Source organism: Nomia melanderi, chromosome 9, assembly GCF_051020985.1.
Source record: "Nomia melanderi isolate GNS246 chromosome 9, iyNomMela1, whole genome shotgun sequence".
NCBI classification, from domain to species: Eukaryota; Metazoa; Arthropoda; class Insecta; order Hymenoptera; family Halictidae; genus Nomia; species Nomia melanderi.
This window is the reverse complement of record NC_135007.1, coordinates 17,722,343-17,741,057: the sequence shown is the minus strand read 5'-3', so window position 1 is coordinate 17,741,057 and position 18,715 is coordinate 17,722,343. Positions and strand designations below refer to the sequence as shown.

The 18,715-nt window shown below is 55.3% G+C and overlaps 5 protein-coding genes across 5 annotated transcripts in view; 3 read left to right on the top strand and 2 right to left on the bottom strand.

Moving 5' to 3' along the window:
* Positions 1–213: 213 nt before the first annotated feature.
* Positions 214–2,085, top strand: LOC116432528 (tubulin beta chain-like). Its single transcript, XM_031989600.2, has 2 exons — positions 214–270; positions 359–2,085. The coding sequence occupies exons 1-2, from the start codon at positions 214–216 to the stop codon at positions 1,637–1,639; spliced, it is 1,338 nt and encodes a 445-aa protein (XP_031845460.1). The 3' UTR covers positions 1,640–2,085.
* Positions 2,086–2,416: 331 nt separating this feature from the next.
* LOC116432390 (tubulin beta-4B chain-like) lies at positions 2,417–4,322 on the top strand. Its single transcript, XM_031989170.2, has 5 exons — positions 2,417–2,724; positions 2,810–2,918; positions 3,031–3,258; positions 3,313–3,896; positions 3,965–4,322. Exons 1-5 carry the CDS (start codon positions 2,668–2,670, stop codon positions 4,319–4,321), a joined length of 1,335 nt encoding a protein of 444 aa, XP_031845030.1. The 5' UTR covers positions 2,417–2,667; the 3' UTR covers position 4,322.
* An 88-nt stretch (positions 4,323–4,410) lies between these two features.
* LOC116432527 (tubulin beta-3 chain) lies at positions 4,411–8,326 on the bottom strand. Its single transcript, XM_031989599.2, has 3 exons — positions 8,135–8,326; positions 6,713–6,821; positions 4,411–6,107 (listed from the first exon to the last, which is right to left on the bottom strand). The coding sequence occupies exons 1-3, from the start codon at positions 8,189–8,191 to the stop codon at positions 4,906–4,908; spliced, it is 1,368 nt and encodes a 455-aa protein (XP_031845459.1). The 5' UTR covers positions 8,192–8,326; the 3' UTR covers positions 4,411–4,905.
* A 3,004-nt stretch (positions 8,327–11,330) lies between these two features.
* LOC116432481 (tubulin beta-1 chain) lies at positions 11,331–16,150 on the bottom strand. The gene is made up of 2 exons (XM_031989477.2): positions 15,966–16,150; positions 11,331–12,766 (listed from the first exon to the last, which is right to left on the bottom strand). The coding sequence occupies exons 1-2, from the start codon at positions 16,020–16,022 to the stop codon at positions 11,480–11,482; spliced, it is 1,344 nt and encodes a 447-aa protein (XP_031845337.1). The 5' UTR covers positions 16,023–16,150; the 3' UTR covers positions 11,331–11,479.
* Positions 13,983–18,715, top strand: part of nvy (CBFA2/RUNX1 partner transcriptional co-repressor nervy) — a 29,284-nt gene continuing 24,551 nt past the window's right edge. The window contains exons 1-3 of the mRNA XM_076370841.1: positions 13,983–14,759; positions 14,826–15,442; positions 16,148–16,413. The gene's annotated coding sequence lies outside the window, so the exon portion shown is untranslated. The remainder of the gene's footprint in view (positions 14,760–14,825; positions 15,443–16,147; positions 16,414–18,715) is intronic.

Below are 18,715 nucleotides of genomic sequence, written 5' to 3'. Positions count from 1 at the left end.
TCGCAGCGGTGCGTCGCCAAGGGGAAACGGTAGTCTGCTGTTTCCGTTTGCCCCTGACCCGGCGCCACCGTTCGACGCGCGTTCCCGACGACTCATCCCCGAGGCGAGGAGGCAGCTCCGCACCGAAAACCTCGTTCGACCGGCTTCCCATCGGCGGCGGGCTCCGAGCTCGCGGACATCCGGAACGTCGACCGTTCGACAGCGCAGGGAGGAATGCGGGAAATCGTGCACATCCAGGCTGGACAATGCGGGAACCAGATCGGTGCTAAGGTCAGTGAGGATCGGGCACCGTGCGTGCGCGACCGCGGACGAGTCGGCGACGCGATGATAGCTCGATCGTTGCGTTCTCGAAGGGCAGTTCTGGGAGGTGATCTCCGAGGAGCACGGCATCGATCCCGTCGGTACGTATCGCGGGGACTCGGAGCTCCAGCTGGAGAGGATCAACGTGTACTACAACGAGGCGACCGATGGGAAATACGTGCCGCGCGGCATCCTGCTCGATCTGGAGCCGGGCACCATGGACGCGGTGCGCTCCGGCGTGTACGGGCAGCTCTTCAGGCCGGAGAATTTCGTGTTCGGTCAGTCGGGCGCCGGCAACAACTGGGCCAAGGGTCACTACACCGAAGGCGCCGAGTTGGTCGACTCGGTGCTCGACGTGCTGAGGAAGGAGGCCGAGAGCTGCGACTGCCTGCAAGGCTTCCAGCTGACGCACTCGCTGGGCGGCGGAACCGGGTCCGGCATGGGCACCCTGCTCGTCTCGAAGATACGCGAGGACTACCCCGACCGAATAATGGCCACGTTCTCCGTGGTCCCCTCGCCGAAAGTCTCCGACACCGTCGTGGAGCCGTACAACGCCACCCTCTCGGTTCATCAGTTGGTCGAGAACACCGACCAGGCGTACTGCATCGACAACGAGGCCCTCTACGACATCTGCTTTCGCACCTTGAAACTCTCGACCCCGACGTACGGCGACCTGAATCACCTCGTGTCGGACACGATGTCCGGCGTGACGACTTGTCTCAGGTTCCCCGGCCAGCTGAACGCCGACCTGAGGAAACTGGCCGTGAACATGGTCCCGTTCCCGCGGCTCCACTTCTTCATGCCCGGTTTCGCGCCTCTGACCTCGCGAAAGAGCCAACAGTACCGAGCGCTCACCGTGCCGGAGCTCACTCAGCAGATCTTCGACTCGAAGAACATGATGGCCGCCTGCGACCCGAAACACGGTCGGTATCTGACCGTGGCGGCCGTTTTCCGCGGACGGATGTCCATGAAGGAGGTCGACGAGCAGATGTTGAACGTCCAGAACAAGAACAGCTCCTATTTCGTAGAGTGGATCCCGAACAACGTGAAAACGGCCGTCTGCGACATTCCGCCGCGCGGTCTGAAGATGTCCGCCACGTTCATCGGTAACTCCACGGCTATTCAGGAACTGTTCAAGAGGATCTCCGAACAGTTCACGGCCATGTTCCGCAGGAAAGCGTTCCTGCACTGGTACACCGGCGAGGGTATGGACGAGATGGAGTTCACCGAGGCCGAGTCGGACATGAACGACCTCGTCTCCGAGTACCAGCAGTACCAGAACGCTTCGCCGGAAGACGAGCAAGAGTTCGACCCGGAAGGAGATGCCGAAGAAAGATAGATGCCTCCCCTTCTTCTTTCTCCTTCTTTCTCCTTCTTTCTCCTTCTTTCTCCTTCTCTTTCTCCTTCTCTTTCTCCTTCTCTTTCCCGTACTTGTTCTTCTTCGACTTGTTCTCCTCCCTCGGGTACCTCGCGATTCGGGAACGCTCGCAACGACGCGTCGTTACGAAAATTTCTTGTACACGTTTCGCGAGAACTCTCGTCGAACGCCGAGTTGTCGGAATGGTTGTAGTAGCTTTGCATATCGTATCGACGATTTCTTACAGACTTTTTCACCGATTTCTTACCGACTATTTTACGATCGATGGATTTTTCATGGGTTTTTATATAAATCTAAGCGCACCCTTATACACATGCATACACATGTATAACCTATCTATCCATCTGTTTATCTATCGTACGTGTATACTTGATACCTTATATGAGATTTAGAGAAAATGTATTGGATTTGTTGAACATGCAACAACGGACGTGTTTTTTCGTCTACGATCATTTCAATCTCGTCGATTCCGCCGGTGACGCCGGATCGCTCGCAGTCTCGAAGCGAGAGCGTCATCGAACTCGCGCTCGTCCTTCCAGTCGACTGGGGGATTGATGGAGCGCGGACCTTGGTAAAAATTGCTCGTGGCGTATTATCCCATCGGCGCCCCGAGGACGAACACTTTATTATCGCGCACCGTTCCGAATCGCTTTGAACGAACGTTAATGCGGCCACCGCGCGGCGGCAGCAGCCGTATCGCCGATCGCCAATCGCCAATCGCCGAAAGTTCCTCTCGTTCTCCGTTTCGACCGATCGTCGTTTCGCCTCCGACGCGCGCGTCTCGCTCGAGAGGCCGAGAGGCGACCGGTTCCGACAAAATTTCCTGCAGCCTCGCTCCCCGCTTTCCTTCTTTCGGCCGGAGATCGACGAACGGACTCGGTATCGTCCGACCCGAATCGATTCGCGTGTCACGGCATCTCTCCGGCTCCGACCGATGTAACCTGCGCTTCGGCCGACAATTGTCACGAGCGTCCTCGGAAGCGAACGGAATGCGGGAGATCGTGCACGTGCAGCTGGGTCGATGCGGAAACAACGTAGGCGGGAAGGTGATTTCTGGTTTCGCGCGCGGCGTAAACACGCTCGACGCTGCTCTACCGACAGCCCGGTGTCGCCGGCGGATTTCGTTTTCAGTTTTGGCAGGTGATCGCCGACGAGCACGGCCTGACACCCGATGGCACGTTTCGCGGAGATTCCGAGGTGCTTCTGCAACGAATAAACGTGTATTTCTCGGAGGGACCAGGTACGTACCTCTCGAACCGGTCGTGCCCCGATTCTCGTCGCGCGGCGGTCGCGGGGACCGTTACGGCGGACGCGCGCGAGACGGCCGGACCTTACAGGCGGATCCTTTCCAGGCTACCGGTTCGCGCCGAGGGCGGTTCTGGTCGATTCAGACCCGGCGACCGCTAGTTCGTCCATGTCCGGACCGTGCGGCGGAATGTTCAAGCCCGACAACTTCGTTTCCGGTCGCGGCAGCGCGGCGAACAATTGGGCGAAAGGTTACTGCACCGAGGGCGCGGAATTGGCCGAGGCGACGCTGGATCTCGTTCGCGCGGAAGCCGAAGCCTGCGATCTGATGCAAGGTGACGATGACGATGCACCGTTTCCGTTTCGAATCGAAAGTCGATCGGTCGCAGGTATTCAAATGACGCGTTCGCTGGGGGGCGGCACCGGCTCGGGCACGGGCGGGCTGCTGATGGGCAAGTTCAGGGAAGAGTATCCGGGAAGAATCGTGAAATGCTACAGCGTGGCGCCGTCCTCGGAGACGTCGGACGTCGCGGTGGAACCGTACAACGCGATGCTCGCTCTCCGAGCGTCGATCGAGTGCACGGACCAATGCTTCTGGATGGACAACCACGCGCTGCATCGCATCTGCTCGCGAGTCCTCGGTATCGCGACGCCGAGCCACGCGGACGCGAACCATTTGATCGCCGCGTGCATGTCCGGGGTGACCGCCTGCGCCCGATTTCCCGGGCAACCGAGCACCGACCTCGGCAAGCTGGGCGTCAACATGGTCCCGTTCCCGAGACTCCACTTCTTCGTCCCCGGACACGCGCCGCTGACGTCCAGGAGTTCCGCGCGCTACAAAGTCCTTTCGGTTCCGGAACTGACGCGACAACTCTTCGAGCCTAGCAACGCGTTCGCCGCCTGCGATCCAGCGCCGGCGGGAGCCAAGACGCTGACCGCGGCTGCCATTTTCCGGGGTGCCGCGTCCCGCAAGGTCGGGAAACCGAGAGCAGCCCACCGCTGGCCGTAACCGCACGGTTGTAATTTCTCGTTTCCCTTCAGCGCGTAGACGAGCAAACGTCGAAGCTACGCGACAAAAGCGGCGGCCGCTTCGTCGAGTGGATCCCGGGGAACGTTCAGACCGCGATCTGCGAGATCCCTCCGCGAGGAGTCTCGACGAGCGCCACCCTGCTGGCGAACACGAGCGCGATTCGTGCGCCGATCGAGAGACTGTCGACCGCGTTCGACGGCATGTTCGAGAAGAGAGCTTACGTTCATTGGTACACGGCGGAGGGGATGGACGAGGCGGAATTCCTGGAGACTCGGGGAGCCGTGCGCGATCTGATCTCAGAGTACCGAGAAGCTGCCACGGCCGCGACGGACAACGAACAACGATCGGACAACCTCCGAGGAGAGTGAAGAGGAGAAACCGGTGGAGAAGAATATTTGAAAAAATTTGTATATTTCTGTAAGGAACAAACTTGCGCTAAACGTTAAACGCGTGCCACGATTATACGCATGCGATACATGAATAATGTTGCGGGTGGAACGGAGAAGGCAGATTTTTGGTTGCGGTGCTTTGGCGTTTGGTCGTCGAGGAGATGGATCCTCTTCGCTTCCCTCTCCGTGCGCTCTCCTGCCGCTTCGCAGCATCTTTCCACCCCAGCTGTTCTCGCGTACTTATTCGTTGCGCCCTTCGATCGGATTTCGCGTCGTACCGATCGCACCGTCGTCGTTCAAGAAACACTCGGGAAACGAAAAGAGGACGAGACTCGTCGCGTATAAAAGTACAAAAAAGACGGTGAACGGTACGGTACTCGGGAAACCGAAGCGAGGCGAGCAATCGAGAAATGGAAATCTCTGAAACCTTTGGAGCTAGTCGGTGAAGGGAGAGAGTCGAGAGGAGAGAGAGAAAGAGAGAGGGAGAGGATAGGAAAAGTGACCGCGAGAAAAGGCAAAAGTAGGAATCCCTCGACGAGGCCGAGAAATCCCGGCGAGCGCGTCTACTCCTGTTCGCAGGTCTCGAAGTCGTCGGCGCACTCCTCGGCCTCGAAGTCTTCCTCGGCGGTGGCTTCCTGGTACTGCTGGTACTCGGAGACCAGGTCGTTCATGTTCGACTCGGCCTCGGTGAACTCCATCTCGTCCATTCCCTCGCCGGTGTACCAGTGCAGGAACGCCTTCCTACGGAACATGGCGGTGAACTGTTCGGAGATTCTCTTGAACAGCTCCTGGATGGCGGTGGTGTTTCCGATGAAGGTCGACGACATCTTCAGGCCCTTGGGCGGAATGTCGCAGACGGCCGTCTTGACGTTGTTCGGGATCCACTCGACGAAGTAGGAGCTGTTCTTGTTCTGGACGCTGAGCATCTGCTCGTCGACCTCCTTCATGGACATCCGTCCGCGGAAGACCGCCGCCACGGTCAGATATCGACCGTGCCTGGGGTCGCAGGCCGCCATCATGTTCTTCGCGTCGAACATCTGTTGCGTGAGCTCCGGCACCGAGAGCGCCGAGTACTGTTGCATGGACCTGGAGGTCAGCGGCGCGAAGCCCGGCATGAAGAAGTGAAGCCGGGGGAACGGGACCATGTTCACCGCCAGTTTCCTCAGGTCGGCGTTCAGCTGGCCGGGAAACCTGAGACAGGTCGTCACGCCGGACATGGTCAGCGAGACCAAGTGGTTCAAGTCCCCGTAGCTGGGATTGGAGACCTTCAGGGTACGGAAGCAGATGTCGTATAGGGCTTCGTTGTCGATGCAATAGGTTTCGTCGGTGTTCTCGACGAGCTGGTGCACGGAGAGGGTCGCGTTGTACGGCTCGACCACTGTGTCGGAGACTTTCGGCGACGGCATCACCGAGTAAGTGTTCATGATCCGGTCGGGATACTCCTCGCGAATCTTCGAGATGAGCAACGTCCCCATTCCGGAGCCGGTGCCGCCTCCGAGCGAGTGGGTCAGCTGGAATCCCTGGAGGCAGTCGCAGTTTTCGCATTCCTTCCGGACGACGTCGAGCACCGAGTCGACCAGCTCAGCTCCCTCGGTGTAGTGACCCTTGGCCCAGTTGTTGCCGGCGCCCGACTGACCGAACACGAAATTGTCCGGCCTGAAGAGCTTCCCGTAGGCGCCGGAGCGCACCGCGTCCATGGTGCCCGGCTCCAGGTCGAGAAGTATAGCCCTCGGCACGTATTTGCCCCCATTCGTCGAGGTGGCGACTGAAACAGCGCGTCGACCGAAATCAATTACCGCCGCGGAGCACGCCGATACCGGAGGTTTTCGCAAGGACTTTTCTCGCGCACCGCCGTGTCCGTAGAAAGGACTCGTGCGCAGACACGCGTGCCGTCCATGTTAATCGGGTTTCGGGGTTATTGTAATTCCAGTCGAAAACTCGCGGCGACGATGGCTCCGAAAGGCCGACGGAAACGAATCGATCGTATACGGCTTCGAATGCCGCGCTCGTGCCTGCACGGTGCCTGCAAATTAGCCGCGCGACCATTTACATTTCGGAAACGGCCGGCATGCGCGCGTAGACCGGTCGACGGCCGGCGACGCGAAAACCGCGAAACCAGTCGACTCGACTCCGTCGCGGTAAGTTCGCGTCAGAACCAGGGGTGGACCAGCTATTTCGAGCCTAAACGCGACTGTCGCCGTCGCCGTCGCCCTCTTGTCCCCGGCCTTCTTTTTTCCCGCGTTCCTCCTATCGCGGCGAGAGATGCTTCTATTTTCGAACGTCGCGAGGAATTCGCTAAAGCGAATCGGCCGATGCGCGCGATACGGCGGCGAATCGAGATTGTTCTCTCGCGCGAAAAGTTCTCCTTACCGGAAGCCTCGTTGTAGTAGACGGAAATCCGTTCCAGTTGGAGATCGCTGTCCCCGTGGTAGATTCCGGACTGGTCGATGCCGTGCTCCTCGGAGATCACTTCCCAGAACTGCAACATAAAGGCGAACGAGTCGGAGGAATCCTCGATAGAAAGAAGGAAACGCCTCGGAGACGGTCGAGCGCGGACAAGGATAACGCGCGGCGTCTAAAAATAGAGGCGCACGAAATTAACGCGGCTTCTGCCCCCTGGCAGGGGGAGAGCAGCACCCTTTCCCTCGACCTATGCCGTTGCTCTTTTTCATTCGGCCGGCTTTCACTATTTTCTCTCCTCTATTAATAGGCGGGCAGCGTCGGTGATGGCGGCGACGCGACGCGACGCGACGCGATTCCATCGGCGCCCCAAGAATACCCCGGTTCGCACGCGAACCCTCCATCCCCAGCCGAGACCCCCTCGGATCGCGCAGCGGGAACGACTCGATCGATCGCTCGGCCGCTCGCTCGGCGATCGAGAACCGCGATAGATCCGCGCCGCGGAACTTGCTCGAAATCTAGAAAGGAGATACCGTTAATTATTGATTATCGGAGCGGCACAGCCAATTACCGTCGCTCGTTCTCTTTCTCGTCCAATTAGCCGAACCGTGCGGTCCAACCGAGCGTCCGCGTCGCCTCTTCTCCCCTTTGTTTCGAATGCTTTACGATTTACGCTCGGTTGGCCGGCATCGTTTTCCGTGTGGAACAGCTTAACGATCGGCCCAGAAACCGATCGCGGAATCCGCGAGCGAACGCGAACTTTGTTGCGACTCGCGCGGAAACGCTCCGACCGACCGTCCGTCCGTTCGTTGGTTCGTTCGCGTCGAGCACTTGGCGATTCACGAGCTGGTTCGACGCAGCCGCGCGAGACGAGCTCCGCGAGAACAATGACTGGCGTCCCTTCACGTTCGACGGTTCGCTTTCGGCGCGTAGAAACTCTCATCCGGTTGTCTCTGAAAACGCGTCCCCTTCGAGACCAACTTTCGTTCACGCGAACGCCGACCTGCTGGAAAACATGAAAAATACCGGAGACCCGCCGAGCGAAGCGCAACGTTATTTCCGCGAATGATACGCTCGCTTATTTTCGCGCGGCGACCGCTGCCCGGGCGGCACGCTCGAGACTCTTCGCGGCGACCGGACGAAGAAGAGGGCTCTTTAAATTCCTGCTGATTGCCGAGCGCCGCCTTATCTTTAATTCGATTACCGGCTCGGTTGAACGCGCCTCGACCTTGAGCGAAAGAGCCGCGCGTCTCTGTTCGTTTCGAGAGACGACGAATTTCGGAGGCGAGAAAGAAGAAGCGGGCTTCCGGCCGGACGCGTTGCATCTGTCCGCGACGGTATTCGAGCGAGCAAAAGCGAACCGTACGAATGACCGCGTTTCCCGAAATGTACCTTTGCGCCGATCTGGTTCCCGCATTGTCCAGCCTGCAGATGCACGATCTCCCTCATCCTGAGCTTAGTCGCGCGCCTCGAGTGCCCTTTGCGAACCGGGGAGAAACGATGCGCCGTCTGACAACAGCTGATCCCTCGAACGTCCTCCTCCCGTGACGGAAAACTGCGGATGGCCGGCTGGTCTCGTAGACGCGAGCAGAGAGCGTGTGCAGCGAAGCGGGTGCTACCGAGCCGACTGTCGTGTCGCGCAGGAGTGCCGGTGGACTGAAGCGGAGTGGTGCGGAGCCTGTGGAGCAATACTGACGAGGAAACGCGCTCGTGTCGGTGTCCTGAGGGCGACTCTCGACTCGCTTCGACTCGTCTCGTCTCGTCTCTTCCCGTCCCGTCCCGTCCCGTCCCGACCCGTCCCAGCCCGTCCCAGCCCGGCCAGTCCCGTCGCGTCCCGTCTCTAAAGCCGATTGCTTCGCGAAACGCGCAGAGGGGGAGAGGACTCTCCGGCCGACGAGGAAAACGGACAACGAGCCTCTCGCGAGGATACCATCCGATCGGATACACGGCCTAGTCTGGATACCGAGACGAAAAACCTCGAAGAAATCCCTTTTTCCCGAACAAGCGGCGCTCGTCGCAACCCCGTCCCGGCCGTTTCTCGTTCTTCGGCGAAACGTTGCGATCGAAGGGATCGATCGTCGGTCGGCGCCCTGCGAGAAACCCTTCGCACGAACGCCGCCGCGTTTAGCATTCGCGGTCCGAGCATATGGAAATAAAAGCCGAGGAGAAGGAACAGGATTTCCTGTTCGATGGACTCGAGGCGCGTCCACCGGAAGAGCAACTCAACCGTAGATATCTTTCGGATCCGCGACCTTGCGGTTCCACGAGCGAATTCCTCCTTTTCTCGCAGCGCATTCGGCAATCCGGGAAAGCGTATTTTCTATCCCTTTCCGCCCGAGCGTGCGTGACTCATCCTCGAAACGGCTGTGCGTTTCCTGCGTTGTTCGTCGGGGAAGGCGATAACGGAGACGAGGCTCCAGCTGCGCTTCCACGATCCCCTACCGCTCTAAAAACCCTTCTTCTATTATTGTAACTTTGTCCCTATCTTTCGCTCAGCCCCGTGTCCTTTCCGAATCGCTGCTCTTTGCTCGTTTCCACGAAACGTTCGAAAATCGTGCGGCTCGTCGTTACTTTCGGTCGTCGCATCTCACTCGCTATGCCTCTCGCCTATATCGGTTCTTCGTCTAACGTTCGATCGACTGCACAGCCTCCTCCTTAATTTTCCAGAAAATTCCGAACGTATCGCACTCCGTATTCCTCATTCCGACCCAAGTCGCGACCACTTTGAAACCCTTCGTCCGCCGTACGCGGTTTTACGGCTAATGCTTCCACGTCGCGTCGCTTCGGCATTTCGCAGTTCGCTTGCTATATAGTTTTCGTCGTGTTCGATGAACGATCGTTAACGGTTACCTCGGAAAACCAACTCTGGCGGGGCTACGTCCATTTATCGGTTGTTCGCCCGCATCGCGGTTTCGCGATAGGCTGGAATTGTTCGATCGCGAGCCCCTCCGCGCAACGTAGCTCGGTTCGGCGAATTTCTTTTACTCGCCATCTGCTATCTAAATTACTATCCAAGCCGCTATCTAAATCGCGTGATTTTTACATAGGCAGGGAGCTCGAGCGGCAAGCCTCGCGCGTTTCGGCGTACAATAAACTTTGCAATTAGCGCGCGGCGTCTCGAAGTGGATCGAATTTGCGAAGCGAGACGCCGAGACGAGCAGGCCACGGCACGCCACGCAGCCACGTACATAACTATAGCCGGACGATGAGTCATGCCGGCAACTCCGCCCGTCTGTAGCTTTGTCAAACAGAAACCGCCCCGGGTCGTTTCGTTTCGTTTCGTTTCGTTTCGTTTCGTTTCTTCGTTCGGCTGTTAAACGTATGGAACAATCGACGTGAATGCAATTAATCGCCGTGGGATGCGCTTTCCGGTTCCTGTCGGTTACCGCAGCACGAATACGGATTCGCGTTTTCAATGGTACGTTTCCCGAAATGTATATATATATATATATATATATTCGGTCGAAAGATCGGACAGACTGGAAAACGATCGCGAGTCGTTCGCCCAAACTCGTTCACCGCAACTCGTCGGATCCGATTATTCGATCCGAATCGATTTCATCGACTTAACTGTATCCCGTTAATCCGTTATTCGGTTAAACGATAGGACTAGCTGCGGTTAAAATTCCGATAATCTAAACGTCGGTCTACCCGTATAAACCGCAAACCGTCTGCATCCTGTTGCAAACCATCCGATGTTCGCGGAGGATAACGACGGGCAGATTCGTTGAACGTTGCCGAGCCGAACGCGCCCTTTGACTCTTCGAAACGCCGTAGCGATGACACGTCGGGTCGTCCTTTGCCGTGGGACACGGTTGCCAATTAATTGCCAATCGATTTCGGCTTCTGTCGGCCAATAAATTCGGTATCTGCAAAACAGGAGTACCCGTGCACGAATGAGTCATTACGAACGAACCGAGCATGTTGCGTTTTCAACAGATGGCGGCACGATCCAACGATCGAATCGCCGTGCGGTCGATCCCTTCCTAAATCCCGTTTCCGCCGTCTTCTTCCACCGCGGCCAACGTGCGTTCGAACGATGTTTATAATTTTGATTCGTAACCAAGAGCAAACGGTCGAAAGTAAATATCAACAGAGTCGCGTCGTCCGAATCGCAAACCGAAAGACTGGTGGTACGCACAGTTGTGACAGCTTCATTGATATTGCTGGGTAGAATGATCTACTTTATTCAGATCTATTTTGTCATGGTATAAAAGTCGGTAGATAAAAAGAGACAAATATAAATACAAATACGCCTACAATGTAGTTTTATAAATACAAAACCAATCGTCTGATGCGGCGGCGGCGGCACTTATGGGGCTAATATATAATGGGGATTCTTATAAAACATACACTTATATCATAATAATTTATTTAAAAACGGTGGTGACCGCGACAGCGGTATACACTGGATACAAAGACGCGCCTCGTAAACGGTAAATTGAAAGAGAAACCGCGTAGAAAATAAAGGGAACGACAAAGTATTTCTCTCGAATCATTCGGCGAGTACGAAATTAATCGGAAAAGGCGCGCCTGTTTTTCACCATGGTGGAAAGAACAGTCTGTAAAAAAGAAATAAAAAAGACGGGAGGTAAACGCAGAGTTAAGAAGCGGCATGAGTGAAGATAGAGAGAGAGAGAGAGGCAGAGGGGGGACAGGGGGAGAGAGAGAGAGGAGAGAGAGAAGAGATAACGGGGGCTCTGTTTTCTCGTGGATGGTAAGAGGTCGCGCGTTTCTTTAGTTCTCGTCGACCTCGGCCTCCTGCTCCTCGTCGAACTCTGCGTCCTCGTCCGCGGTGGCTTCCTGGTATTGTTGGTATTCGGAGACCAGATCGTTCATGTTGGACTCGGCCTCGGTGAACTCCATCTCGTCCATGCCCTCGCCGGTGTACCAATGGAGGAAAGCCTTTCTCCTGAACATGGCGGTGAATTGCTCGGAGATTCTCTTGAACAGTTCCTGGATGGCCGTGGAGTTGCCGATGAAGGTGGCGGACATCTTCAGGCCGCGGGGTGGAATGTCGCAGACGGCAGTCTTGACGTTGTTCGGGATCCATTCGACGAAGTACGAGCTGTTCTTGTTCTGGATGTTCAGCATCTGTTCGTCGACCTCCTTCATGGACATTCTGCCACGGAAGATGGCGGCTACGGTGAGGTACCTTCCGTGTCGGGGGTCGCAGGCGGCCATCATGTTCTTCGCGTCGAACATTTGCTGGGTGAGCTCGGGCACCGAAAGAGCTCTGTACTGTTGGCTGCCGCGGGAGGTGAGTGGAGCGAAACCTGGCATGAAGAAGTGGAGACGCGGGAACGGAACCATGTTTACGGCGAGTTTCCTCAGGTCAGCGTTCAGCTGGCCGGGGAACCTCAGGCAAGTCGTGACACCGGACATTGTGAGAGAGACGAGATGGTTCAGGTCACCGTAGGTGGGCGTGGACAGTTTCAGAGTGCGGAAGCAAATGTCGTAGAGGGCCTCGTTGTCGATACAGTAGGTTTCGTCGGTGTTCTCGACGAGCTGGTGAACGGAGAGGGTCGCGTTGTACGGTTCCACGACGGTGTCGGAGACTTTCGGGGACGGTACGACCGAGTATGTGTTCATGATCCTGTCGGGATATTCTTCGCGGATTTTAGAGATGAGCAGGGTACCCATGCCGGATCCGGTACCACCGCCGAGGGAGTGAGTCAGCTGGAAGCCTTGCAGGCAGTCGCAGCTCTCGGCCTCCTTCCTGACAACGTCGAGGACCGAGTCGACCAACTCGGCGCCCTCGGTATAATGACCCTTGGCCCAGTTGTTGCCGGCGCCGGATTGCCCGAACACGAAGTTGTCGGGTCTGAAGATTTGTCCGAAGGGTCCCGAGCGAACAGAGTCCATGGTTCCTGGCTCCAAGTCGACGAGAATGGCGCGGGGCACGTATTTGCCGCCGGACGCTTCATTGTAGTAGACGTTGATGCGTTCCAACTGAAGATCGGAGTCGCCGTGATAGGTGCCAGTCGGGTCGATGCCATGCTCGTCGCTGATGATTTCCCAAAACTGCAACAAACAATTTCCCCGATTACCGGAAGAACGAGAACGAGATCCCTCCGAAGAATTCCAACGGTACTCGAGGTTCTCGCGGAACGCGTCGGTGGGAACAACGATCGATGATGATTCGCGTTAGCTGACCGTTGCTGTCTTTCCGTGATTATCCTCGCATCCGTTTCCAGTCTTCCGTGGTATCGACCGAGAGCGTACGGTTCGACGACCTCCTCGACGGTGAGTGGTAGCCGTGTGTAATTACTCGTAATGCGCGAGTTCATTAAAAACCCACCGTAATGAGAGCTATTTTCCTGATATATACACGTATGGTTTTTCTTGATTTTACATTCTTTTGTTCCGTACGAACAACGGATGCCGCTTTAACCGTAGCGAAGGATTCCTACTACGTACCTCGACCCGAGCGAACGCGTAACACGAAAACGCAGCGATGCAGCGCGTGCCCCGCGGTCGGCAACGGAGACGGTGGCAGCAGCGGCGGCGGCAGTCTCCTCGACTCAAAGAATGCGCGTATTTCTCTTCGTTATAGTTCAAAGACCCCCACCTCCCTCCGAATGTATTTCTGGAAATCGGTGTAGGAAGGAAGAGTGCCGCGACGAACGTCGCGAATGTATATATATATATATATATATACATACGCACGTACACGTAGACGCGACTGTTTTTCAACAAAGCAACCGTTTTTCATTCGCCGATTCGATTCGAAAAATGTTGGACCCGATAGCGTATCTCCGCGAGTACTTCCTCACCGGCTACGAGCTTATCATAGGTCGAGAACCGTTCACGCGAACGGTGTTTGTCCAAGATGCCGGTAGATGCGAGCGTGTGCAGCCGCCGTCTCGATCCGAACAATTCGAAATTCGACATTCGAGGAGCATTGAGCAATTACTCGAACCGAGGAGAATATATAGGCGAACGCGATCTCGGGCGCACACCTACGTGATCCATTGCAGCGTCCTACATGGAAACGACGCCTGTATCGAGCTGTGTGACCATATATGAATATCGTTAGTGGGAAGCTAAGATCGCCCAGCCCTGTTACCTCCCACCCATCGTACCTGTACACGCAATGTACATGTATCGCTGTAGCGAGATATGAGTCACCAATGTCATCGCTATATATAGAAACGGGGACTGTAACATCGAACCTGTGCAATTAGCATAACACAATTTGCCCGATTTATGCACTCGGCCTCTCGTTTGGCCTCGAATCGATCGCACGGAAAGCAGCATCGTAGAATGGCTGAATGGGCCGGTCAATGGTCCAATTATTTCGTAAACCGCGACGCCTCCACCGCGCGTGAAAATCGATCGAGACCAGAGAAAATGGATCGCGAGAGTTACGTTGAACGGAAAAGGTTGCGGGTCCTGGTAGGGAACCAACAAAATGGCGTCGCCGCCTACTTAATACAGAGCTACCATTTGCTTTCCCCCTAGCAGCTGCCCGCCTGCTCTACGGCTTTTTTCTTTACGACCCTCCGAACGGTCTAGTTGGCAGATGGCTCTTCGGGCAGACGGAAGCTACGAGGGCCTATCGATGGGTCGCGACACGCCAAATCATTCTCTACGACAATCCGATCCTATTTTAGGACTATTTTTATTTTCGAACATTTTCGAGAAAATTCTAAAATCGGATCGGAATTCGTAATATCCCGAAAGAGGACAGAGATTTTCTAAATGGAGTGAGATTGAACGCTGATAGGATATCTTCTTTCTTTATTTGGAAGTATTTCGCGATGCTGTGCGAGACTCGATGTCCTTGGACTCCGAGATCCCTGAATGGACAAGTTGTAATCGTTGCACAACTCGGTGTAGTTTTTCGATACAGGGAATAAAACGGTTACAGGTAGCACTGGGTATGCTCGTGAGAAAATGTTTCGCCGTGAAAATCAATATCGCGACAATAGAGGAACAAGCAGCTAACTTGGGAAGCGGACGTTGACTCGATGAGGCAACCTTGAAAACTATGAGAGCGTAACTACGATCAGCAGTTCGTATTCCAATCTCTCGAGCCAGTTGCCATGATAATTCTCTGCATTATATAATGTTTTTGCAGACCGTAGCTTTGACCGAAATATATAGCGCGTCGCGTAACAACGCTTTCACGGGCTTACGCACCGTTCGTCTACGTTGTTACCACGATTCGAAATTTCATCGGAATAGATGCATCGCTATCGTTCCAGCGATTAGTCGTCTGGAATGGTTCTCGTTCGTTCGTTCGCAAGATGGAAGGTTTCTAAGGGGAAAACGAGAAAACGGAAGGGAAAGGCAAGAACGAAATTAAAAGATTCGTTTGAGATGACGATAATGGTGTGTGCCTACGACAATCTCGTAAGGAAAAAACGAAGAGAATGACGGAATCGAGCGAACGGGAGAGCGAACTAGAGGAAGAGAGATGGACAGTGCGAGAAGAGCACCGAATGCGCGCGCAACCGTTCGATTCTATTGCCGCATCAACCGGTATATTTCGACGCCCAGAGACAGCCACACCCAGCAGATGCGCATCGTGCGATCGAAATATTTTTCGCCTGTTTCGCGAGGAAAAGCCCTCTCGAGAATTATTTCCGATTAAATGGCACCGTAATTCGATTATCAGGCACGGAACGCGAAGGAAGCGCAGCGAACGCTCGACGACAACGCCGCATTCGAAACAACGACTCGGCGGAAAAAACCGTTAAGTATACTCGCCGGCCGGCGTAGTTCTGTCGCCATGACAGGTCTTCGACCGGACGAGGTTGCCATTTTTTCGCATACCAACCGTACCGAGTGCCCCTTGCGTCGTACGATATCGACATCGACGATACCGGCGATATCGTTTCCTGGCGAATACGACGCGATACGTGTTTCCACGAATTCGGAACGTCCGTTCCCGTACCCTGCTTTCTCGAACTTTGATACGTCGTCGAAGAATGCGGTAAGATGGCGGTACCCGGGTCTAACAATATCTTTCGATAATCCTCGTTCTCGCGTCTCGTCGCGTCGTGTCGCGTCGGATAGGGAAGGGTGTAGCGTCGACTGATTTTCCCGATTTTCCCTTGGAACGGTCGTGATCGCGACGGTCGAAAAATGGTAGGATTTCGCGAAAACTCCGTCGTAACGAGAGAGGACGATCGATCGCGGACGACATCGAACAAAGTGGGATTCGCGTTCCACGCGGTCGCGGAATCGAATTGTTCCGGGAAACGTCGAGACTCACCTTTGCGCCAATTTGGTTTCCGCACTGGCCAGCTTGAATGTGGACGATTTCCCTCATGTTGCTCGGTAGTTTGTTGAACTTCTTCGGAATTTACTGACTGTATCGAACTGACGACGAGACGCACGCTAACTCGCCACGAGAGCCCAAAGACGAATATGCCCTGGCACCGGCGTCCGTTACAGATTTTCAAGCTTCGACTGGATCGCGGTGGGGCGACGGGGGAGGCTCCTCCGACGCTTCCGATTGGTCGAGGCGCGGGTTCCACCACCTTTTCACCAGCCAGCGTCGGCAGCGTTGCCAACTGCTCCAACGAGTCTGCGCCGGATGGCGCCCAAGCCGCTGGCGAATGAATCTGACATCGTTGAAAATTTCGATTCGCCAAAACTGCGGACCGCCGTTCCCGTCCCACGAATGCGACCGACCTCTTTTTCTTTTCTGTACACTTTGGGTGAGTCTGCTAGAAGGAGAACATTGATTTCAGCCGTACGAGTTCGGCCGCATCGTACTTTCGTCTCGTTTGTCCAATGATTTGCGAACTCTCGCTTCACGCGAACCGAATTCGCGACGCAGCGTCCACGCAATTACGATTCTAGCGAGCGTCTATCGTTGCTACGAGACCGCTCGAGTTTCGGTACAACTGTCATCGATCGTTCGAACACGGTTGCGAGTCGAATGCGTTTCTTTTCAAAATTCCCGTCAATTTTCGAAACCGGCGAATCTACGTACACCGCGTAGAAAAGTGAAAGCGCGAACGGTTATCTGGCTCGGGGGTATGGTAATCGAGGAATAATCCGTTCGGAACCTATCGCCGAATAATTCGAGAGAGGGCCGCTACCCCTAGAGATTGGCATTTTAATCATTCGCTTGGTTCGTAGACATGCTCGGGAGTCTAGTTTCCCGTGGAAATCGAATGACCTCCTGCGAATTACGATCGACTAAATGTTCAGGTTTACGTGCGGTATAGCATAAACGGTTATCCGATTGCGGTCTTTTCCTCCCTCGGCCACAACTCGTCTTGGACCTACCCCTCCTATCCCTACCTGTCCGGAAGAAAAGTCGATACGTGAGTCACTGTCGTACACGCCCACCCAAATATTGCGGGTTTAATCGAGGGTACATCTTACGGGTACGAGAGACGAGGCAGTGACCGCATGCTGCAATGCGCGCATTTCGAATAACCTTCTGTTATTCCGCGAATTACACGAATTATGAATTCGATCGCGTCGCAACCATCTGTTCTCGATCGATGCTGGACGATATCCCTATCTCGGAACGGCCCGTAAATCGATTCGATACATTTCGGGAATGCGTGTGCGCGCGTGTGCGTGTGCGTGTGCGTGGTTGGACACGGGCACGCAGGACGCGAACGAGCCTGGAGAGGAGAACAGGTACGGTGGATTACGCGTTGCAACGTGTAAGCCAGTCTCTTCTCACCGTTACCATGTATGGATCACTCACTCTTCGTCCCGAAAAAAAACTGACTCGCGATCGTGTAGACGCCCGCGCGTTCATCTACGCGTACAGTCTACAGACCCGTGCATGTATGCGAACACAGTCTCGGGCTGATAGACACGCGTCGCGATAGGTGCACGTAACGGTCATGCCGTAACAGAGGATCGAGGATCATAATTATCATCGACGTAAAGTCCATTCGACGGAGGAGCGGAGCAAGGGCGACAAGGTTCTTTCGGTTCTTGCTGCTCTCCTCTGCTCTCCTCTCCTCTCCTCTCCTCTCCGGTGCTCTCTGTACGCGTAATCGTAAATACCGTTGAACGCGAGAAAGTTTGGTCGCCGGTGGACGATACCGGTAGGCAGATCGCTTGGATAAAACTCGGCGAGCATCTACGTGTCACGGTATCGATTCGAGAGGATACGCTCGAATAGATTAGTTCTACTCTCATTGTCCTTCGCCGGTCGTGCCATTAAATGACTTCGCGAGTGTATAAACGCTCGGTGACATCACGTCCAATTTAGACGGACGGAGACGTCGAGCACGTTCCAGCGAGCCAATCAAAGGAAAAAAAGGCTCGCCTCGTTATTACCTACCGCGAATCGCGCCATCGGTCTCCGTAATGGACGCGGTCAGTTTCAGATTCGAAAATCCTTGAAAATTCTATCGGCAATCGCCGTTGCGATACAACCTCGTATCAGCTTTGTTTTCTACGCGCGATAACGGTGAATCATCGTCACCGATCGAATTTCGCTTCTATAGACGAGCACCTACCTGCACCGGTCGGTTCTCCAGCCGACGATAAACGCACGGGTCAACGTCGACAGCCTGCTAGAAGGAAACTGCGATAGACGAGATATCCGGTGCGGCTGAAAATTCCCAACGCCGCTAATTAACAGGATCGACGTTGGGCGTTGGCTACTGGAAACGAGGACCGCGACATACCGCACGCGTGTCGGAACGGACTCGTTCGATCGCGATGTTACTCACCTTTGGAAAATCATGATTTTCAGCCTACGAAAACCGTCGAGAAACGGCTCGAGAAGAGCCGGATTTCGACGGTTTCTTCGTCGCCAAAAGGTTCGACGGAAAAAGTAAAAGTAGCAGTTTTCGCGTCGACGAGAGAGGCACCAGGTACCGTTGCCCTCGTGTTTCTCGGTCGATCTACCGGGTAAACGAAACCGTGGTAAAGATCGTCGGAGCGTTTTCGAGTTATCCGTCGACGACGAGTCGAGAGAGAGAGAGAGAGAGAGAGCCGCCGAGTCGGAACGCGACGAGCGGCGAACGACGAGCGACGAGC

Excerpts from the sequence above, each read along its gene's own strand:
- LOC116432528 (XM_031989600.2), top strand. The coding sequence starts at position 214 with ATGCGGGAAATCGTGCACATCCAGGCTGGACAATGCGGGAACCAGATC. Across the intron at positions 271-358 it reads GGAACCAGATCGGTGCTAAG|TTCTGGGAGGTGATCTCCGA; the intron begins GTCAGTGAGGAT and ends CTCGAAGGGCAG.
- LOC116432390 (XM_031989170.2), top strand. The coding sequence starts at position 2,668 with ATGCGGGAGATCGTGCACGTGCAGCTGGGTCGATGCGGAAACAACGTA. Across the intron at positions 2,919-3,030 it reads GTATTTCTCGGAGGGACCAG|GCTACCGGTTCGCGCCGAGG; the intron begins GTACGTACCTCT and ends GATCCTTTCCAG. Across the intron at positions 3,897-3,964 it reads GGGGTGCCGCGTCCCGCAAG|CGCGTAGACGAGCAAACGTC; the intron begins GTCGGGAAACCG and ends GTTTCCCTTCAG.
- LOC116432527 (XM_031989599.2), bottom strand. The coding sequence starts at position 8,191 with ATGAGGGAGATCGTGCATCTGCAGGCTGGACAATGCGGGAACCAGATC. Across the intron at positions 6,822-8,134 it reads GGAACCAGATCGGCGCAAAG|TTCTGGGAAGTGATCTCCGA; the intron begins GTACATTTCGGG and ends TTTATGTTGCAG. Across the intron at positions 6,108-6,712 it reads CTACTACAACGAGGCTTCCG|TCGCCACCTCGACGAATGGG; the intron begins GTAAGGAGAACT and ends GCGCTGTTTCAG.
- LOC116432481 (XM_031989477.2), bottom strand. The coding sequence starts at position 16,022 with ATGAGGGAAATCGTCCACATTCAAGCTGGCCAGTGCGGAAACCAAATT. Across the intron at positions 12,767-15,965 it reads GAAACCAAATTGGCGCAAAG|TTTTGGGAAATCATCAGCGA; the intron begins GTGAGTCTCGAC and ends TGTTTGTTGCAG.